This window comes from Tyto alba, unplaced genomic scaffold, assembly GCF_018691265.1.
Source record: "Tyto alba isolate M040663 unplaced genomic scaffold, T.alba_DEE_v4.0 Super-Scaffold_1, whole genome shotgun sequence".
Classification (NCBI taxonomy): domain Eukaryota; kingdom Metazoa; phylum Chordata; class Aves; order Strigiformes; family Tytonidae; genus Tyto; species Tyto alba.
The window spans coordinates 426,928-447,323 of record NW_024881261.1 but is presented as its reverse complement, the minus strand read 5'-3'; the positions used below and the strand labels follow the sequence as shown (position 1 = coordinate 447,323).

The following is a 20,396-nucleotide window of genomic DNA, read 5'->3' as shown; positions in this document are numbered from 1 at the left end:
GCCGTGGGGGCGAGGACGGACCCGCGCCGGCAGCCCCAAGTCCCCTTCCCCTGCCCCCCTCTGCCTCCCCCGCTTCACTGACCGCTGATGGACAGGCGAGGCGGAGGGTTCGCTGCCAAACCTCAACTGCAAAGCCTTGGAACAACTTGGATTATCCGAGTCCGCCAAGCGGGTCATGTGCACAGACCAGGCAAAACTTAACTAAATTTTTCTAGATGGAGGGGCCGAAATCAAGTTCCATAGGCAACCTTATTTTCAGCAGTTCGTAGTTGTAGAAGAACACTCTCAGGTTTTAACAGTGTTCCTCTGTCATGGCTAAGGTGTAATGTCAGATACTTCATGTCAATAGATGACCGTGTCTCGGTGGCGGAGAATTTCACAGAGCTTTAACCAGAAGAACCACTACGTCTGTCATCAGTCTCTGGAATCACGGAACAAGAGCTAGAAGTTGGATTTGTCAGTTAATATCGAATATAGAAATATGGGGAGCAGGCTTTTCTGGACTACTGCTGCTTGGCTATGCACTTGTAAAAATCTTCTCTTCCTTTTTTTTTTCTCTTTTTTTTTCTTCTTCAGACTTACAGAAATTGCAAATACTTGGAATGCTTGAGGACCACAAACGCTAAATTGACTTGTACATGCTTCACAGTTCCCAAGGAAACTGAGGCTCATATTTTGATATTTTGACTGTGCTATTTATTTTTTAAAAGAAAAGTAATGCTGGCTGTGGGAGGTCACGGCTTCATTTCTCCTCCGCCTCGCATGGACCAAGGTCCCACAGCGGTGCCCTTGCTCCGTGCCCGCCGGGCCCCGGGGCCGGCAGAGCTGTTGGGCGCGGGGCAGCGGCCCGCTGCGGGGCCCCCCACCTGCCCCCCCACCTGCCCCCCCACCTGCCCCGCTCCAAACAGAACACGGCCGGTAAGGGATGGAAGGAGGTTGACTTCACATTTTTCACCAGTTTTATATGTGTACTTAACTACCTTGGAGCATCTTGCTCAATTACTCGTATCCCCAGAAACGACTTCTAATTGTGGCTTCCTTTACACTATCTTTGTGCATCCAAACATTGAGAATAGTGCCCAACTCTGTAAAAACGTTGTGCTACTGGAGAAACAAATTCAGTGTTTATATGATCTTGTACATGATCTCTGACCTCTGGTAACTGTGAGTTTTCAACTCTGAAGTATTCATTACTCATTATGTACTGTTTGTTCTTTCATAATAGTAGAAAACTACCATAAGGTAATGAAGCAGAGCCAATTTGCTCCTAGTTGGAGGGTATAGAGGGTATTTATTATACGAGAGGATGTAACTAATATTCAGGTATGCTTTTGTGGTTTAACCTGCAAGGAACGCCATGAAGGCCTCTCACTGCTATTATGCCAGTGCTCTTTCCCCATTTAAAAATGGCATATATTTTTTTTTTCTTTTTTTAGATACCTGCTGCAATTTCAAGTTCTCAAGAACTTGAATGTAAACAAAAAAACTGTGTCCTGCATCTCAGTTCAGGGTCTGGAAATGTTGCTGCTGCTGTAGCACAGTAAAGCTAGTCTCGGGTGTTTTCTCAAGGCAGGACTCCATGTTCAAGGCTCCCTGTTACTAATCTTTCATAAATGTGAGCTCTTAGGCCTAGATCTTACTTGAAACCATTTATTTTACTTCTGTCTTATCAGTTTATTAGTTTTATTAGCTGTGTAAGAAGAGATCTTAATGAAGTAAACTGTTGTAGCAGTTAAAATGGGTAACGCACTGTGCCCAGCATGTTTTTGCAGTGTTTGCAATAAGCGGTTACTGGATGTGTTGCTTTGAAACAGTGAGAGTTGGATATGTTTGCTTTACAAGATTAAATAGTTACAACTGTTTTCTAATTATGGTAATCTCATAGAGCTATCCCAGCAGATAAGATCAGGATGTAGAAGCCAAAACTGATTTGGAGCAATAAAGCACACGGAGAGTTGGGACCTGCATGTTGTTTAGGGACCACAAATGAGCTCTGTTACAAAGTTCGACTTCACAGGCTGTGTTGTTTGGTTAATATTCATCTCCAAGATAGCGAAGAAAATGAGCCAACCAGTCAGACTTCATAAAGATGCTTCGTTCTGAGTTGGCTGCGTGCCTGCCCAGGGAGCCCGTCCCACCGCCCGCGGGCCGTTAGAGTTGAACGCCTTCACACTCAGAGAAGTTCATCTTGGACTTTGATTTCCATGGCTTAGTGCAGCTCTTAAGTTTAACAGTTCTTGGTGAAAATTAGACAATTAGACATTTTTGAAATTGAAACACCTCTCCTGAATGTTGGTATTGTAGCCAAACCCCACTTTTTGTATGTTCAAAACCACATTAGATACGTGTCTCGTTCAGTGTTGTGTTTGGTGTTGGACAAGATACTTAAGAGAAACTTTCTCAGCAAAGCTTTCTCTTAATTGTGAATTTATAAAATCAAGTACTATTTATGTAAGTGTTGATAGTTGCATCAAAGGAAAAGTGTATGTGTGTCCCAGGTGGGTATAATTTCTTAGGTTCCAGATATTTTTTTTAGCTATCTGTTCTGCCATCCGCTTTTTCTTTTTTTTTTTTTTTTTTTTTTTTTTCCAGTTGAACTTTCCATTGGGTCCCAGTCCTTACTGATGGTGGCCTGTTTTTCAAGCAAGATTGCTACATATCATAGTTAGGCCGAAACCAGTCTTCATGGGCTAATTAAAGTCCACAAAGATTCACAAACATGTAGGTGGGAGGGAGTATTTACTTTTTTTACTTTATATAGTAACGCTTGTCAGCAGCTTACCTCGAACTGCTTCACCAAGCAGGTTGATGTCAAGATTTGTTTCAATGATGGGGAAGCTGAGGTGCAGAAGAGGAAGTGACTTGTCTGAAACCCCTCGGAAACCAGCAGCTGTTACCTACTTTTTGCAAGTCTGACCCAGTTTAGATTAGAAATGCTGTAATTTACTGACTTTACCGTGTGATCCGTAAATAGCAGCACGCTGGATTCCCGTTGGCTTCAGCGTTGGTGAGCTGCTGCCAGGCTTCCCCGTGTGCCAGCCAGCAATGGGCTCGACCCGCCCCGTGGCCACTGGCCCCGGGCCCCCTGGGATGGTAGCTGCCGGCCCTGGGCCCCCCGGGATGGTGGCTGCTGGGCCCCCCGGGATGGTGGCCGCCGGGCCCCCTGGGATGGTGGCTGCCGGGCCCCCCGGGATGGTGGCTGCTGGCCCCCGGCCATGGCCACTGGCCCCGGGCCCCCCGGGGATGGTGGCCGCCGGCCCCGGGCCCCCTGGGATGGTGGCCGCCGGGCCCCCCGGGATGGTGGCCGCCGGCCCCGGGCCCCCCGGGATGGTGGCCGCCGGGCCCCCCGGGATGGTGGCCGCCGGCCCCGGGCCCCCCGGGATGGTGGCCGCTGGGCCCCCCGGGATGGTGGCCGCCGGCCCCGGGCTGGGGCGGGGGGCAATGCCCCCGTCTGCCAGCCGGTGATCAGACCAGGCTGCCCGCTCGCCCACCCGCGAGCAGCGGGCGGCAGTTAAAAGCGGAGACCGGTTACTGTTTGCCTTGTGCTCACTGGGAAGCTGGTGCGTTTCAGGTTTTGCTAGCCTTTAGTTCATTGCCTTCGAGCTTGATTTTCTAATGAGATTATTTGCGTGATCAGGAGTGAGGAGTTTTGCACTCTGTCTACCCTGGTTTAAAAGAAACGTTTTTAAAGACCTTTCTACAGTAATATTAGTCACTGTTGATTTACATAATTAAAAGCATGACTGCAAAGGTCTATTGTGTCTATCCCTTTCCAGGGTTGCAGGGTACCGGCAGCAAAAAGATGAGTATGAAAGGAGAGCTATCCCTGTTGGTTTTTTTCAGTTATTTTTCACACGCTTTTCAGTAGTCATGCCCATCTCCTGCACAACCCATCCCTGGGGCCAGAACGGGGGAGGATGCTGTGCCCCCCACCTGGTAGAGAGCCCGAACCCGACAGCGCCAAATCCCGCAGAGAGAGGAGTTAATTTATTATTCTGCTCGAAGCAGCTCGTTGGAACCAGGCCGTTCTTCCTCTGAATGGCCACAGGGACAACGTGGCCTTTGTGCTGAATGGGACTGTCAAGTGCCACCAAGTCAAAAATAACAGTGAATCATATTTCAGATTTTTATCATGTCATTTACCCTGTATGCTTGCACCAGTGCATACTTGCATATTTCAGACTGTCACTCTTTTAAAAAATGTAAATAGTTCTGCAGCTTGTGTCCATTAATTCACAAAATAATAAAACATGAAATTGAAATTGTAGAGACTCAGTATCAACACAGACATTTTTAAATGAGTTGTTTGTAATGATGAATATAGTCAATGCAGAGAAAAATTATTAGGACAAAATAACATTGAGTGTGTGTTTAAACAGCAGCAAATTTATAAATACTGTATAATTGATTTGGTGCATGACTAAAAAAGCATACATTCTAGGTTTTTTAGTATGATAATTGCATCCTAGTGCTGACTACTTAATATTTAAGATACTTGCATTATACAAGACTTAACACTTGAAATAGCGTGGTGGATTTATGTGCCTCCTGTATTAGGTACATGTATATATGTATCACTGTGTGTGTTACTTAAATACTTCTGTAAATAAGATACTCCATAAATAAAAATATAAAATGTGACAGCTAATCAGCATTCTGTCATGAGCTAATTTGAGCTATTTTGTAAAAGTGGAGGTGAAAAAAAAAAAAAAAAAAAACCACTTAACAAATTAATTCATATGTTTGAACTCTTCAACTCCCAGATGAGATGTTTTGATCATCTTAATGGTGTTAGGTCCCCTTTGAGGTGAGTTGGAAGAGGTTATATATTAGGTTTAAATGCCTAGGAACTAAATCATAGTTTAAAAAAGAAAATGTTAGCTAAAAATATTTGTGATATAATTATTGTGTATTATGAGTCTCTCATGCATAACAAATGATGCTCCCCTTATTGTTTATTACTCTTCTGCCAGTTCTCAGATAACAGCTGATAGTCTTCTTTTCAGAAATAATACATCTGGATTAGTGTCACTTATGTTGTATGACAATAGCTGTGGATGCAACTCTGTTGATATTTATTTATCTGTTTATTTCAGGTTGTACATGCACACAAGCCCCACTTCATGGCTTTACACTGTCAAGAATTTGGAGGAAAAAACTACGAAGCTTCCATGTCTCACGTGGACAAGTTTGTTAAGTAAGTGTGGTGGGTCAAACCTGGCTGGACGTCGGGTGCCCCCCAAAGCCGCTCTCTCACTCCCCTCCTCCGTGGGACAGGGGAGAGAAAATACAACAAAAGGCTCGTGGGTCGAGATAAGGACAGGGAGATCACTCGCCGATTACTGTCACAGGCAAAACAGCCTCGACTTGGGGAGATCAGTTTAATTTATTACCACTCAAATCAGAGTAGGGTAATGAGAAATAAAACCAAAATCTCACGAACACCTTCCTCCCACCCCTCCCTTCTTCCTGGGCTCAGCTTTGCTCCCAATTTCTCTAGCTCCTTCCCCAGCGCCGTGCAAGAGGGCAGGGGACGGGGGCTGCAGTCAGTCCATGGCCCGTTGTCTCGGCTGGTCCTTCCTCCCCAGGGAGCACTCCTCACCCTCCTCCCCTGCTCCGGCGCGGGGTCCTCCCCGGGCTGCAGGTGGGCATCTGCTCCACAGCAGACCCCTGCGAGTGCAGGGGACAGCCTGCCTCACCGCGGTCTTCCTCACGGGCTGCCGGGGAGCCTCTGCTGCGGCACCTGGAGCACCTCCTCCCCCGGCTCCTTCACTGCCCGTGGCGGCTGCAGAGCTGTTTCCTCCACCTGTTCTCACTCCTCCCTTCTGGCTGCTGCGGCTGGGCAGGTTTTTTCCTCCTCTTCCTAAATGCGTTATCCCAGAGGCGCTGCCAGCGCCGCGGCTGGGCTCGGCCTTGGCCGGCGGCGGGGCCGGCTTGGAGCCGACCGGCCCTGGCTCTGCGGGACCGGGGGGCAGCTTCGGGCAGAGCCGCCCCTGTAGCCCCCCCGGCTACCAAAGCACGGCCACGCAAACCCAGTATAGTGAGTAACTGGGGTTGTCATATAGAATGTGGTGCAGAATTCTAAGCAGAAGTCATTAGGTATGTCCAAGTATATAAGCTTTGAAATCTTTTTCAAGTTCAGCATGTCCCGTGGCCTTGCAGAAGGAAGCGAGAAGGCAAATATTTATGCTTTGTGTTTCTTAAGAAATCAGGAAAATTAATAAAAGTCTCCTCTGGCCAAATCCTGGCAAGGTAATCCTGCAAGGTATGGAATAGGTATCTCCCTTTTGCGTCACCTGTGAGATGAAGCTTCTTGTCTGGTAGTCAAACAATTTTGTACGTGGCGAGCAAGCTCTGACCTTGGCCAGCCTGGGGCTGTGCTTCGAGGCGGTGGCGGATGGCGCCCGGCCTCCCAGCAGCGGCCGTGTGTTCAGTGGCCGGTGAGGGGAGCGGGGCCGAAGGTGACGGTCCGAGCGCGGCGAAGCACAACTGATTTACAGAAGCTTGCCGTGTAAGTCCCGGGTGGGCAGTGAAGAGAGTTAACGTGTCGGTTTTGTCGGGAGGAATCCTGCCAGAACCGTCAGCGCACCCGCTGCCCGGAGCTGGAGGAAGAAACGAAGTTACTCCCACCTGCGGGCGCAGGCCGTGAGGCGCGCACGGCGCTGGAGGCGGGACGGCGCCGCTCTGCCCTCAGCGCGGCCCCGCCCCGCGGCGGTGCGGCAGCGCCCTCTGCCGGCGGGAGGCGCGCGGGGGACGGGCCCCGCGGGGGGGGGGCGCGGGGCCTTCGGCGCGAGCCGCCCCCGTTTTGTGGAGTTTTGTGGTCTCGAAACCCGCGCAGCTGCGCCAGGGAGGCGGTGAGCGAGGGGCGTCGTGGGCTCCAGCGCTGCGGCTGTGGCCCCGGAAAATGTTCCTCCCTGAAATGGGATGGAAGCCTGGGATTCCTTCGGGTGGCGCTGGGGGTGTTACAGACAGAGCAGCGCTAAAGCCGTGCAGTATGTTTGCACCTCCCCTTATATTTTTAATCTCTTCTTTCTCTTTTAGAGAACTGTTATCAAGCGATGCGATGAAAGACTACAACAGAGCTCGAGTTTACCTGGATGAGAACTATAAATCACAGGAACACTTTACGGTAAACTTCTTTATTTCACAAGTTTCATTCAGCAGATGGTGAATTTCTTCTGTTAAACTGTTTGGGGTTTTTTTGATTGCTGTGGGCATGTGAGTTGTTCCCATCATGATGATTACATCTTTACTAAAAGTGTTTACTTTGTGGGACATGTAAATGCTGCTTTCACAGAAGTCCATCCCCTTAAAAATTGGTAGAATATCAGAATGCACGGAAAGTCTTTTCTTTTGTCTAAGTGTTTTTTTTCCCCTCTAACAACTAATGTTCTTGGTGGATCGGAATCGCTTTCCATTCAAGAAAACGTGTTGCTGCCTGGCAGTCTGAGGTGGTGCCAGCTCTGGAGTGTGATTATCTGGCGACAGGGCTTGGCGAGCGTTTGCCTCCTGTCACCAGTGCCCAGGGCTGACTCAGGCTCGCGCGCCCGTGGGAGCGTGCGAAGAGCCAGAGCACCAGTTTCCACCAGTGTGCGAGTGATGTTTAGGTAAATGTAAAGGTGTGCTGCGGGCTTGCCTTTCAGAGGGCAGAAGCAACCGTACCGTCATTGCCAGGACTGCAGAGCGCGCGAGCTGCTCTGCTGTTTACTGAGGCGACTACTGATAGATTGAAGAAAGGACAGCTCTCCAGGGGCGAAGCAGTGACGTCTCCCCCCTCTCCAGGAGAGCAGCTTGCTTTTCCCCCAGCACACTGCTCAGTGGCCACGGTGGCTCCGGGTGCCCTCTTGCTGGGCTGCCCGGTGCCTCAGCTCCCAGCACGCGGGCGGGTGCTGCCCCCAGCAACTGGGACGCACAGTTCAAACAAGGGAAAACCACCCCCCCAACACACACACACACACGCATCCCGGCTTGGTGGCGTATAAACTACTGGAATAAGAACCTGGAAAAGTTTTTATTCATTTTTTAAGGACTGTCTAGGAGCCAGGTAAGGTGGAACTGGAGGGGAGATATCAGGATTCTCTTTTCTTTTTCATCAAAGAGGAGAAAACCAAGATTGTCAGCTTTACTGAGCCACAGTGGGACAAATCTTGCATCAGGAATCTTGAAACTGTATACTGAAGAAGTTCAGAAAGCGCCAGCAGGTGAAGGGCTAGTAGGACAGAACTGCGTGGTTTAGAGTCGCTGCGTGGCCAGAGCTGCGCCCAGATAAACCCGCTCACTCTGGAAGACCCCGCAGGGGTCCCGTCGCAGGGCTGTGGTGGACCTGCACCAGGCACCTCCTGGTACGGTGAGAAAAGCTACCAGGGGCTCTGCACAACCTCATCTGCTTCCAGCAGGATGTTGGGTCGGATCATCTCCAGAGGTCCCTTCGGACCTAGACCTTTCTGTGATTATGGGAAGAGCGGGTAATCATCTGTGATCTTAATTTGGGAAACACAGTATAGAAGACTAATAAAACCTATAACTAAATATCTGTAACTTTTTTTATAAAGATGGTCACAGTACTTTATAGTATTGAAGTTATTTTATTTAACATGAGATACATCTATTTTTGGTGACACTATGGTGGATAAAAAGGCCCTTAAAGAGGTTGACAGCAATCCTAGATGCAGAGCATGTGCTGTCTATGTCTCTGAAAAACTCTGTATTTTGCAGAGTTCAAAAAATAGCGTGATTTTTTGTTTCACGTACTAGCATTATTTTCTAGGCACTATGTTTTGTTGCAGTATTCCCCAACCACCTTTATTATTCTCCCTTTCCTGTCATAAATATTACTTTGCATATATTTTTCTTCTCATCCTGTATTTGCTAAAGCTAGGCCTTCCTGGAAAAAGAAATTCTGTCAACATATTCAGTCAATAAAAGGGAAGAAAACCCCACTGCTTGTACCAGTATTATTTTCCATGGAAAATGGTCTAACCAAACACGTGCTTTTATTATTTGTTTAAATTACTCTCTGTTGAACTAGTAACTGTAGAGATATAAACCAGGTTTGTAAAGGTGCTTGACGTAGCCCCACATGCCAGGCTGTAAATAGCACTGCAGGTACCAGTAAAGCCGTGCTGAAAGGCTGGGAAACGGCTCCATCGGTCTCAAAAGGACATCGTCACAGAGGGAGCCTTCAGATCTTTTCCGATACAGGCTTCTTGTCTGTATTGGTAACCTGGCAGTGAGTGTGAAAGCACTGCCGGTAGAATCGGCAAATAGCAAAGTTATGGGGAAATAGTGAGTGTGGTACCGTTGTGTGTTGGTGTCTTGAGCAGAGAGGGGACGCCCTGTCTGGGCAGGAGCAGTTCTCGGAAGGATTTAAAGGTTGTGTTGGATGAACCAGAAACGAGCTCCCGTTGCAGTGCTGTAGCTTGGGAAGGAAAGCGAACCTTGAAAGCACAGCTGGTGGAGGAGTGTAAGAAGGTGATTTTGTCTCTGTATACAGATATAGTGAAGGCAGCATGGGTATTCTGGCATCCAGTTCTTGCATTAGAATTTTTTAAAGTGTGATGAAAAGAAGGTGACTCATAGAATAATGTTTATGGCTTTTTCCTGTCGGTCATTCTTTCCAACCTGTAAGAACCTTTTAGAGTTGAATCAGTTCAGTGTGGAAAAGGGAAAAAAACCCAAAAGATGAGTGATTATTTAATTATACTGTATATTACTATCATTGGGAGAAAATGCTGTGTGCTAGAGGAATATTTTATACCTTCCTTGTTACGTTTTTAATAGTAGTGGCTTGGCACCAAAGCCAGAAAACCTGGAGGGGAGAGCGGATGCACCTTCATATTGAATTTCTTAACCTTTTGTCATCTTATAGTCTACTTTTTGGCGCTTAATGCCGACAGTCCTCATACATAGCCCTTGAGACTACTGTCATGAATCAGATTCATAGAAAAGTTTTCTACACGTGTGATTTGAACTTGGCAGTTCTTCAGCTCATCTCTTCAGTCTTTGTGTACATATAACTCATGCACTGGGTGACTATCTGAACAGGGATTTCACCACTGTGATGTGTCCATTTAGGGTAAAGTTTTAGTCTTATCTCCAGTGTGGTTTGGCTCGCACAACGTTACGTGTCTCCCCATTTCCTCATTAGTTCTGTTTGATTGCAAAGTTCTTTAACTTCTGTGGGCTTTTTTCCATCCCTTCTAAGGCACAGAATTGGCAGCAGATGGTAGCCTTGTAGTTACTGTATTATTACCTCTCTGTCTATAAACATTTATCACCTATATTGTTGTATAATGCTAGTTTCTTTAGAAATGGAGAAACCCAAGCAGTTGCTGTTCAGCTAACCTTTACCCCTGCTGCTCTCATGTCCCCTTTTCTAGCAGCTTTGGCATCACTTCTATAAGGCTTTCCTTGGCTTGGCTCCTGCAAAGCTAAATCAGATTTTGCTGCCTGTAGTTACTCAGCTTGGCTGTGTTAGGAGTGACAGCGAGATCGCAGAGAGCACTTCCAGTAGCCAGGCCCTTCAGTGTGCAGCCTCTCTCTTCCAGTTCAAGGCAACCTTGTTTCACATGAGTGTTGATAAATAAAAAACCAGTGTCATAACAAGGTGTGTCTCGTGGAGAGACTTGGTTTTAAAAGCTCTAATAATTCACTATGTAGTAAGGATCAAAATGGTTCATTCCACATCATCCCAGACATAAAGGTTAATACCAAGTATTTGTAGCTTATGGTCGTGTATACCAAACCCAGTTATAAAACAGTCTGGTTTTAGGTTTGGTATTTGTGGGGAGAGAGGAGGAGGTGTCGTGACTAGGGAGAAAACTGTCGTTCGGTTGGCTGGTTTTGTTTTTCCGTAGGCAATAGGATGAAGCTGTGTGGGGATTTGTTCCACTCAAAACCTATTAGACGACCTACACAAAATAACCCCCCAGCCCCTAGGACGAGCAGCGCGTGTACAGCCTGGGGGAACGCGTCAGATGCTGCTGGCCCTCTGGCAGCTCCCGCGGGTCTCTGGCCCCAGTGGGGTGGTCAGCTCGCAGATTTAAGGGAGGGCTTGAGAGGGAGAGCCAGATTTTGGCAGCGAGTCTTAACCTCAGGCTTTCGTTAAGGCCAAGTGTTACTAGCAGCAGAGGTTTCACGGGGAGTGCGGGGCAGTACGCGCATGCACATGGATGAAGCAATTCATAGAACACTTCAGAGATGCACAGTTTTATAAAACTTAAAAATTATCTGAAGATTAATCTCTTGGCAGAAAGCTGCTACATTAGAGCTATTGCTTATCAGCTCTGGGAAGATGACAGCATCGGAGTTAAGAGCTCCCAACAGTTATGAATGAGGTTTGTGGGTGACAACCTTTGCGAGCGTAATGATGGCTTCCCAGAAGTTTGAGATTAACTAAACAGGCAGCTCTGATGCTGTTCCAGTTATGACTGGAAATACTGATAGCAAACCAGTGTGGACAAACTGACTGGTGTGCTAGACAGAGATGTTCAGATAGTCAAATAGCTTGACAATACTTTTTAAAATTCAGCCTTCTGTAAATCTCTGCTTAAAACCATGATGTTTTTTTTTTTTTCATATAAAATGTAATGTAGAAGGTAGATCTTAGTTTCTGTCAGCAAATGCAGAATTAGTGAAGAGAGAAGACAGAAGAAGACTGACATAGGTAAAAGTCTGAGAAGCTGAGAAATTCAGTACAATTGTTTTATTTATTTGTGCGTATACACAATGGACTTCACTCCTAATAAAGCAGGTCTTTGCAGTAGTTACGTTCTCTGTTAATTTTACTGTACTTGGTGTATTTCATGTAAGGGGTAAATTACAAATCTTGATGCTTTTCTGTGTGAAGACTTACTCAAAAGTAGTTGGATTTGATGAACTTTTACCTGTTGATATTTCTCAAATATCTTAATTGTGGTTAAGGTGCCTTTATTCTGGAATAAGAGCATTCATACTGAAGCTGAATAGCAGCCAGAAATGGTTGATGCTTTCATCAAATCCACAATTATTTTTATATGGAAACATGTCAGTATAATCAGTGACATTTTTTATTGTAATTAGATCAAAGCTAGTTTTGTTTGGTGACCCGTATTTATTGATTTCTAGAATATTCAATTAAGGTTTTAATACTGCTTAGCAAATGCTTTTTTTCTTTTTTTTTTTTTTTTCCCTTCATTGTTAAAATGCAGAAGAAACCTCTGCACAGCTTAAAACATACTTGCTGTGTTGAATGTGTGGTTTCAGTAGGTTGAGAGAGAATTTTTTTGCAGGAAGTCAAATCCTGAGAACTCCTGGCAAAGCACACCTCTGAGAGCAAGCTTGCCACCAGCCCATGCCTCAGATTTTTAGGGAGCATGTTGAGTTGTGTGGTCATTTGCATAAACATCTGTACAGTAGGGTCAGTTGCTTTACTTCTCAGTATAGATTTATTTTTTAAAAATAAACAGAATCCTCAGTTGCCTGTCTGCTTGTTCAGCCCGGTAGATAACCTTGCACTGAAAAAAAAATGCTGTTAGGCTATACGTCTGCTGTGCTGAAGTGTCAGGTTGGTCCTCCTAGTAAGGGTGTATTGCATTGCAGTTAGTTCATTACACAGCAGACTTGTTTTCAAATCAGAAAAAAAAAAAAAAAAGAGATACTTTTTGAAACTGGCATTTTGGACATTAGGAAGATGTGTTTAAGCAACACTGGCACCATAAACTGCAAATACTATTTTGCACTGCTAATGCAAATAAATTGAAAGGAGAAAGGATGCTGTGCTCATGTAGCTGCCTACTTCCAAAGTTCAGGTTTTGTGAGACAGTTATTGAAATGAAACGTCCCTTAAATAGCCACCCAGGAGATGGACAAAGGTAGATTACTAATGGAGAATGCAGGAGGACAGAGTCCGTTTTCCTGCCAGGCTGTCGTGCCCCCACCCCCTGCCAAATCCGCGGCTGGGTTCCAGAGGCTGAGAGGCCTCGCTGAAGGGCGCCCGGGCAGGGTCGGGGGGGGTGCGGGTCTCCCGAGGAGCAGGTCTCTGTAAAACCCTCGGGGGCTGCCCTTGCACCTCCTCTGTAACGGGGCACAGACCCTGGCTGTGGCGCGGGGGGGGCCGCGTGTTCCTCGGGCTGCCTGCCTGCCCGCCCCAGCGCGCTGGCACTCGGGGTACCCCCCTCCCCAGCCCCGCTCCCGGCCCCCCACACCCACGCGGGGCATCGCCGGCCCCGGGGCACGGCGGGGACAGGCAGCTGCCGTGGGGGTCCCGGGCTGCACAGCACCCGGGGACGGGCTGCACCCCTCAGCTGGGAACAGTGCAGGTAGGGCGAGGAGAAGCACTATAAAAAGGTGAGATGCTCAAATTCTGCAGTAACACAGACATTTTGTCTTGGATTGGGTAAATGAGCACATGCGTTGCCATAACTCCTAAAAAATGGTTACGCCTTTTTTTTTTTTCCTGATTGTTTTTATTTGACTTCATGCTCTCTGTACCGATAGTTTTTTAGATGTAAAATGGCTCTTAAACTAAGCTAGATAAAGCACTGGGTGGCCTACAGTAGCATCTAGGAGGGACCTTTGCTCAAGTCATTACCTTTAATAGTAGTAACCCTTGCTGGTGTGAGTTGAAGGGCTCCACTGGTGAGCAGTGGTCCTAAAAATACAGGCAGACAAGACTTTATTCAAGTGTGTTACTTTACCTTAAAATTACATCTGCTCATTACTGAGAGAACAGTGAAGTTAATTTTTGTTAGATTAATGATATTTGAGTAATATTTTTGGTTGAGATGAGTTCGAATAATTGGCCATTAATTGAAAAAGGAAATTGAATTGAATTTATCTTGTACATAAATCCTGTCATAGTTATTAATGGGTCTTAGAAAATATCGGCCTGTTCCCAGAAATGAATGGTGTACGCTGATTCTTCTGATCTTATTAGCTGTGGCAATTTAGAGTTTTGTTAAATAAAAAAGATGATTTAGGAAGAGAGACATAATTGAATTGAGTATTGGGGGAATTCACATGCCTGATTAGTTCTCGGCCCGTTTCTCCATTAACAATTTTAGGGAATTTTCAGGTTTTGCAGAAAGGCGGATTTTCCCCAGGAGGTGGAGCTGAAGCACCACTCAGCACTCGGCAGCGCTGGGCCCGCCTGGCCCCGCAGCCCCTCGGCACTGGACCCCTCTGGGGGTGGCCGGTGGCCCCCCGACCCCTCTGGGGGTGGCCGGTGGCCCCCCGTGCCCTGGCCACGAGCACACGCTTACACACGCCCTGCCTGGGGGTGAGCGCACGCTTAAACACGCACCACGCGTGTCCTTCGCCACGGCCCCGGCTGAGGCGTGCAGCGCTCAGGGAGGGCTCAGAGCAGGACGCGCGGGGCAGCGGGGGTGCTGATAACAGTCTGAAATGTGTCGCTTTGTATCGGTGTGGCCCCCAGCCAAGCAGGAGATTTTGGAGTCTATTTTCTTGCCAGGCTTATCCTTTACTGTAGTCTTGGTTTGAATCTTCTGTTAATTACATGAGCCTGTTTCTGCCTTCTCCTTTTCTCCCCTCCTCTCCTTCCCGTGGAATTTTGTTTTGTACTTGAGTTTGTTTTTATAATAATATCTTTGAAAAATATGCCAAGCTAGGGAAACAGCACTTAATTTCTGGTCTGAGCAGGTGGCAGAAGCAGAGCCTGGCAGAGGTGCTGTGCCTGGAGGGATGTATGGGGACAGGGCTCTGCAGGGGAAGGTCTTGACCGGGAAGACTCTGTCCTGGAATTAACCCCTGTCACGTTCATCCACGGAATGATCTTCTGGAACAAAGAAAAGTCCACAGACTCCTTTCTAAGAAACACACACAAAAAACCTAGAAAAGTTTAGCTATCCCCAGCCTCCACACATTACTTCTAATCGAATGTTTCCCTCTGCCTCATGGACTTGTCTTCTTTTTTTCTTTCTTTTTTTTTTTTTTTTTCCCCAGAAATGAGTTAGTATAAACATTTTTTTAAAAAGTAGCAAATTTTAAAACAAAACTTATTATGCAAGCTCTTTGGGATTTTTTTCTTGGTACGCGGGCACGTAGGAAGGAGTGTAACAGTGGTGGGCTGCGAGGGGGCGCTCGGGGAGGCCGGCCCGTGAAACGCGGGGCAGGTGTCTGCGTGGCGAGCCTTCCAGAGACGCGGTGGAGTGGAGCACTCCATTTTGTGTTGGTGCTTGCTACTCGGATACTTACTTCATTTTTACTTTCTGCTAATTCCACTTCTTAGGTGAGAATAGGAGGAGTAAAACCATTTGAAAATTATCTTAGCCTTCCCTGTGAACACCCCTAAAATGCCAGACGCGAATCTATAGCCATGCGCAGAAGTGCCTTCTGGCGAGTTGGATGTGGTAGGAAAAGCGCAGTGGCAAAAAGGATTTAAACTGCGTGCGGAAGCAGCAGCGGTGCAGGAGGCAGGTGGAGCCTGGCGGTGGCAGTGTCTGTCAGCGCTTGGGTGCCCGGCCGGACTCCCTTGCTCTGCGCCTTTTCCAGCAGCCTCCCTCCTCGTCTGTTCATCAGCATACAGAACCTCTTTCCATTGCAGCCTCCCGGTTTTTGAGGGTTCTTAATGAAATACATGGTTGGGAGCTTTCTGAAACCTGCAGCACAAAGTTTGACCTCTTCATTAGCCTTTATCTTTTTTTAACTGAAAAAAATGAGTTCATGACGTTGAGCTGGTAGATGTACAAGTTAATCCTACTGCTTCTGACAAAGTCATGAAAAAAAAAAATGGTTGTATAAGTATTGTCATTTTGTGACATGGACGTGTATTTACAACCACCTGAAATGAAATCTCCCACTTAATTTCTTGGGGAACTAAGTCGGCTGTCAGGTAATTGCTTCCAATCTCTTCTGGATGGGAAATGGGATCTGAAAGGTGTTGCCACAGCAGTACCTTCCTCTGGTTTTGACTTGCCTTTTTTTCTATACGTTTTTGAAACAAATCTGAGACATCTGTAGAGTTGTTCTTGCTGTGAGGAAATTCATGGCTTACCTTCCACCTGTTTCTGGCATTTCTATGTAATTGAGGAGGAGGAGGAATAATTACAAAACAGTGAGAAATTTCACAGATCAGTAGCCCAATAATGCAGTCTTGGGTCAATTTCTGTTCTTTACAAATGTGCTAGTGCTGAGGAAATTGGTGATATAGCAGCTTCTATATAGGTAGAATGACTGCACTGTTTGTATGAACTGTGGATATACAGTTTATACGAAATTGCATTTTCTATGGGCTGTGGATTTTATATGCAGAATTTCATAGTGCAGTCATGCAACAGACTACGTGTTGAGAAGAACTGTGAGATTATTTGTAACAAGTAATTATAACCTGGTTTTGTAGAAACCCGGACATCTAAAAATCAGCTGAAGTATTTGAAATGAAATTACAGACTGTAGTATCTGAGTACAAGGGGAAGCCAACTATTCCCCTGCTTTTAGAAATTGAAGACCCTCGGCACGGTCCCGCTGGCCTGTGCGGTTTTGAGGCCGGCGAGGGAGAGGTTAGCACAGGTGGTGGTGGTGAGCCTGAGCCGCCTCAACCGGCCCGGCCCGCTTGGGCCCGCTGCACCCTGGTGGCTTCCCGGGGGTTTCCCCGGTTGGCAGCGGTTGGGGCTTTGTTTCCCTTCGTGGCGGGGGCGGCGTGGGCAGCTCACGGCCTGGCGGCGCGCCCCGCGGCACGGCTGCCCGCTGCGGTGGCACCTGGCGCGGTCAGAGCTGGAGGGGAGGAGGGCTGCGCTCCTGTCGGTGCAGGAGTCTGTTGCGCTTTTGTTTGCTTCGGCCTCGTTGCATATTTAATTACTGCCTGTTCTTAAAGTAATTTGTCCGGAGATTTATGGAAAGAATTATTGGTTGGCTCAACGCGTACCTCAAAACGGTAAATCTTCTCAATCACATTCCATTTATTCGACAGCTCTGCTTTTGTCAGTTCAGTGTGACTGCGGAGATATTCCTGAGGCTTTAACTCGGAGTCCTCTGCAGCTTAGTGTTTGCTGGCTGATTTTTTGCATGACAGTTCTCAAGTTTTATTTAACTTTTTTCATAGTACATGATACTTAGAATTTATTCTTCTTAATCCTATCTCGAAGAGTGAACATAATTCAGTTTGATACATACATTTGTTGCATGCAAATAGTAAAGAATTCTGAGGGAAAACGTGACTAATAGAGATTTTTTCACCTACTGTGAATGGAATAGAAGTCCTGGTTTTAGGATTTTTATTTTATTTCAGTAAAGTTTCTTTCAAGTCCAAGAGCACAGCTAATCTTCTTCGGGGTGAAAGGAGGAAAACCTCGTCAGAGGAGCCGAGCATGGGCTCTGCAGAGGAAAGGCTGTCCTCGCACAGGCGCAAGGCTTGCAGCTTCGCTCCTGCCATCCATCCCCCCCCGAGCACCCCAGAGGTCGACGCTTCCCACCCATCTTCACTTGTAAGGGCCCTCCTGGCCGGGCCGGGCGGGGGCCAGGGAGCTCTCCGAAAAGCAGAAGGGGGAGCAGAGTGCTGCTTGGTCTCCGTCGTTAGCCGCTCATCGGCAAGTGATCTGTGGCCAAAGATGAACAACTCTCCACTTTACTGACTTGCAGGCAGCTGCTCACTGTACGCGTTTCGGTAGCTGCCTGCATTCTGCACATCTGGTGAACATATGCTGGCGAACACGTAGATGCTGTGAAGTGTATTTACGGGGGCCTAACCCTTCCCTTCCCTTCCAGCCGCCTCGTAGGCCGGCGGAGGCATTGCTCGCGGCCCGTCCCTCGCGCCTCCCCCCGGGCTGCGGCTGCCGGCGAGGGCGCAGCCCCGTCCCCTGAGCGGCTGAGCGCCTGGGGACATTTTGCATAAAGGTTCGCCGAGTGCTCGGGAAGATGTTTGAGTATTTAATGGAACAGGAAGGACAGTATTATCCACTGAAATAGCTGAAGATCCAGCACAAATAATATGGTAAATGCTTCCATTTGAAGTTTGCAAAGCCCCACATAGGTCCCAATCAGAAGTTTGAGGGCATAGTTGCCAGGTTTTGTCTTTCTACAGGAAAAAAAATTATTAAGGCATGGGACAATCAGATACCTTGTTTGCATTTATGCGCAGTGGGGCTAAGGGCAGAACCGTTTATACACTGCTCTAGCAGAGCCGTGATTTTGTTAACAGCTCTATTCAAGTAATGTGTGTGAGGAATTTTGTTTGTGCGAACAAAATGTTTGATTTGGAACAGCTCTGGCTTTCAAGAAAAGATGTGAGGTTGGAAAATGTGAAAATAATTGCTTAAGAAATTATGAAACGCTGTTTAGGGAACTTGCTAATGTGTTTAACTGAGACATTGAATTAATTCTTAAATAAGAGCAACATGACTCTAGAAAAATAATACGTATGCTATTAACTGATATAAACGAATGGGTTTATTAGTGTTTGAAATAATGTTATAATACAGTATTCATAGCTGAAAAGAAAGCAATACATGAGTCTGCTCACTCCCTTTCTGTGAATATCATGTGGCAGTCAGGTTTCACTGCATAGCTGGAACTGCGCCTAAGTTTTCACAGTTAAAAACAAATGGATAGGAGAAAAAGATTTTGTTGTATTGCTCTACCTAATCGTAATCTCAAGATATTACTATTGCTGTGAAAAGGCAGTAAGCAGCCCAATTTCCAAGGGAAAAAAAGATGACTGAAAAACCGCGCAGTTCTCTGAAGTTGAGCTGGGCTGAAACCTGCAGGCTCTGTGCGTGGGAGCCTAATGGATTTGGGCAGTGGAGTAATTCCCAGCGAGAAAGGCCAGCTAAAAAGGGCCCAGTGCTGACGGAGAGGTGAAAGCATCTCCTTCCATGGAACCACCGTGATGACGGTCAGTGCATACCGAGTGTCATACGGTGCTTTTAAAGAGAAATAAAGGTGCAGAGATTCTGATGCTAGTATTAAAATGCCACAAACACACACTTAGTACTCTGTTAAATTTAGCACTGGTTGCAATGTACAAACCCAAACTAGGGCCCTTTGACACTGAGGAAGTGTTTCCACTTAGTTTTAGAGGGCTTTCCAAGCATCTATTGATCAGTGTTCTCTAACAGCACAGAAATAATGTGTCTAATTTAACTGGCCACGTGGAAGAGTATGGAAAAAACATTAGTTATCCCTTGAAAGGCTTGGAACATCGATAGGAGGACATAACATTAATGACTTTCCTATACACGAGCTTCAAAAATGGCTAAATGAGGAAGAAATTACAAATTTATTTTCCTATAATTTCAGCAGTTGTCTTGTTTTACTGCACCAGTAAAGCATTAAGCAATGAAATGTCACACAAGGAGTATTTTCCTGATAATTTGTCTGACATGCAAAGCATATAAAACAAAAGAGAAAAAGATGGAAATGTGGGGTTTAGTCATTTTGACAAATTTAGTGATTTTTTGCTCATGATGTCTAGCTAAGAGTCGGCTGCTTCTGTCCAAACAATTTCAAATATTGCAGTTTTCTAAGTGGCTCACTGTATCAGGAACATCGTTGTTATCTCAATCCTGTCCTTTACCCTGAACACAGATCGCCGATTTTATGGTCATTTATTAACATACGGAAATGTATAGCAAAAATTATATAGATCTTAAGCTTTTGTTTTTCAGATAAACAAGATCTATCTCTGGAGACCTGGTATTGGTAGTAGAAGTCCAGGTTGGGAAAGGATATATTGTTATCAGTTCCCTTCCTTTGGTTGTGAAGTATTTTAAAGTGTAAAGGAGTTTTGGGTTGGTTTCATTTTAACTCAACTTTTCCAGATAAACAGAAGCCTTCATTGTGGAAACAAAAATAGAAAATCTGATTTCTGAATGAACTAAAATAACCCTGAACACCCATTCTAGAATTGACTCCCGGATTACCTGCAGGTCCTTCATAGGTCAGGGTTCCCTGTAGTCCCAGGCAGGGTTCTCTTCCTGTCAGGCGGAGTTGGGGCTGGGGGCTAAATGGTCTCCATCGTCGGTGGGAGTGGGTTTGCACACAGTATTGAGAAGTCTCCTCTGTGCAACGGATACTCTTCTGTGTTCTTCCAGTTTGACTTTGGGGTTGTACATTTTTCATCTTTTAGGATTAGTGGAGAAGCATTTATCCTAACATTTTAAAAAGGCTCCCTATCTGCTTATGAGGATGCTTCTTTTTTTTTTTTTTTTTGGGGGGGGGGGGGGGTTAGAAGTCCTTACTGTACCAGGGCTGAGAGACATCCATTGTTTCTCTTTCCTTTAGCTAGAAGGTGTCTCTTTTATACTTGCTTCATGATAGGCATAGGAAAAATTGTGCTATAAACAGTAATGGGCATCCTGTGAAGTGCTTCATCAGTCAGCGAAAGTTGTGCATGAGGAGGTGATTTTAAAAAAAAAATAATAAAAAATCCCAAACAACCCACCCTGAAAAAATACCCAAACCCC

General features: G+C 46.3%; 1 protein-coding gene across 4 annotated transcripts in view; it reads left to right on the top strand.

Annotated features, from left to right (window-relative positions):
• Positions 1–20,396, top strand: part of INPP5A (inositol polyphosphate-5-phosphatase A) — a 248,190-nt gene that overhangs the window by 70,028 nt on the left and 157,766 nt on the right. For all 4 annotated transcript variants that reach the window (XM_042787472.1, XM_042787459.1, XM_042787468.1 and 1 more), the window contains exons 3-4: positions 5,097–5,197; positions 7,042–7,129. In XM_042787472.1, coding sequence (XP_042643406.1) covers positions 5,097–5,197; positions 7,042–7,129 — 189 coding nt within the window. The remainder of the gene's footprint in view (positions 1–5,096; positions 5,198–7,041; positions 7,130–20,396) is intronic.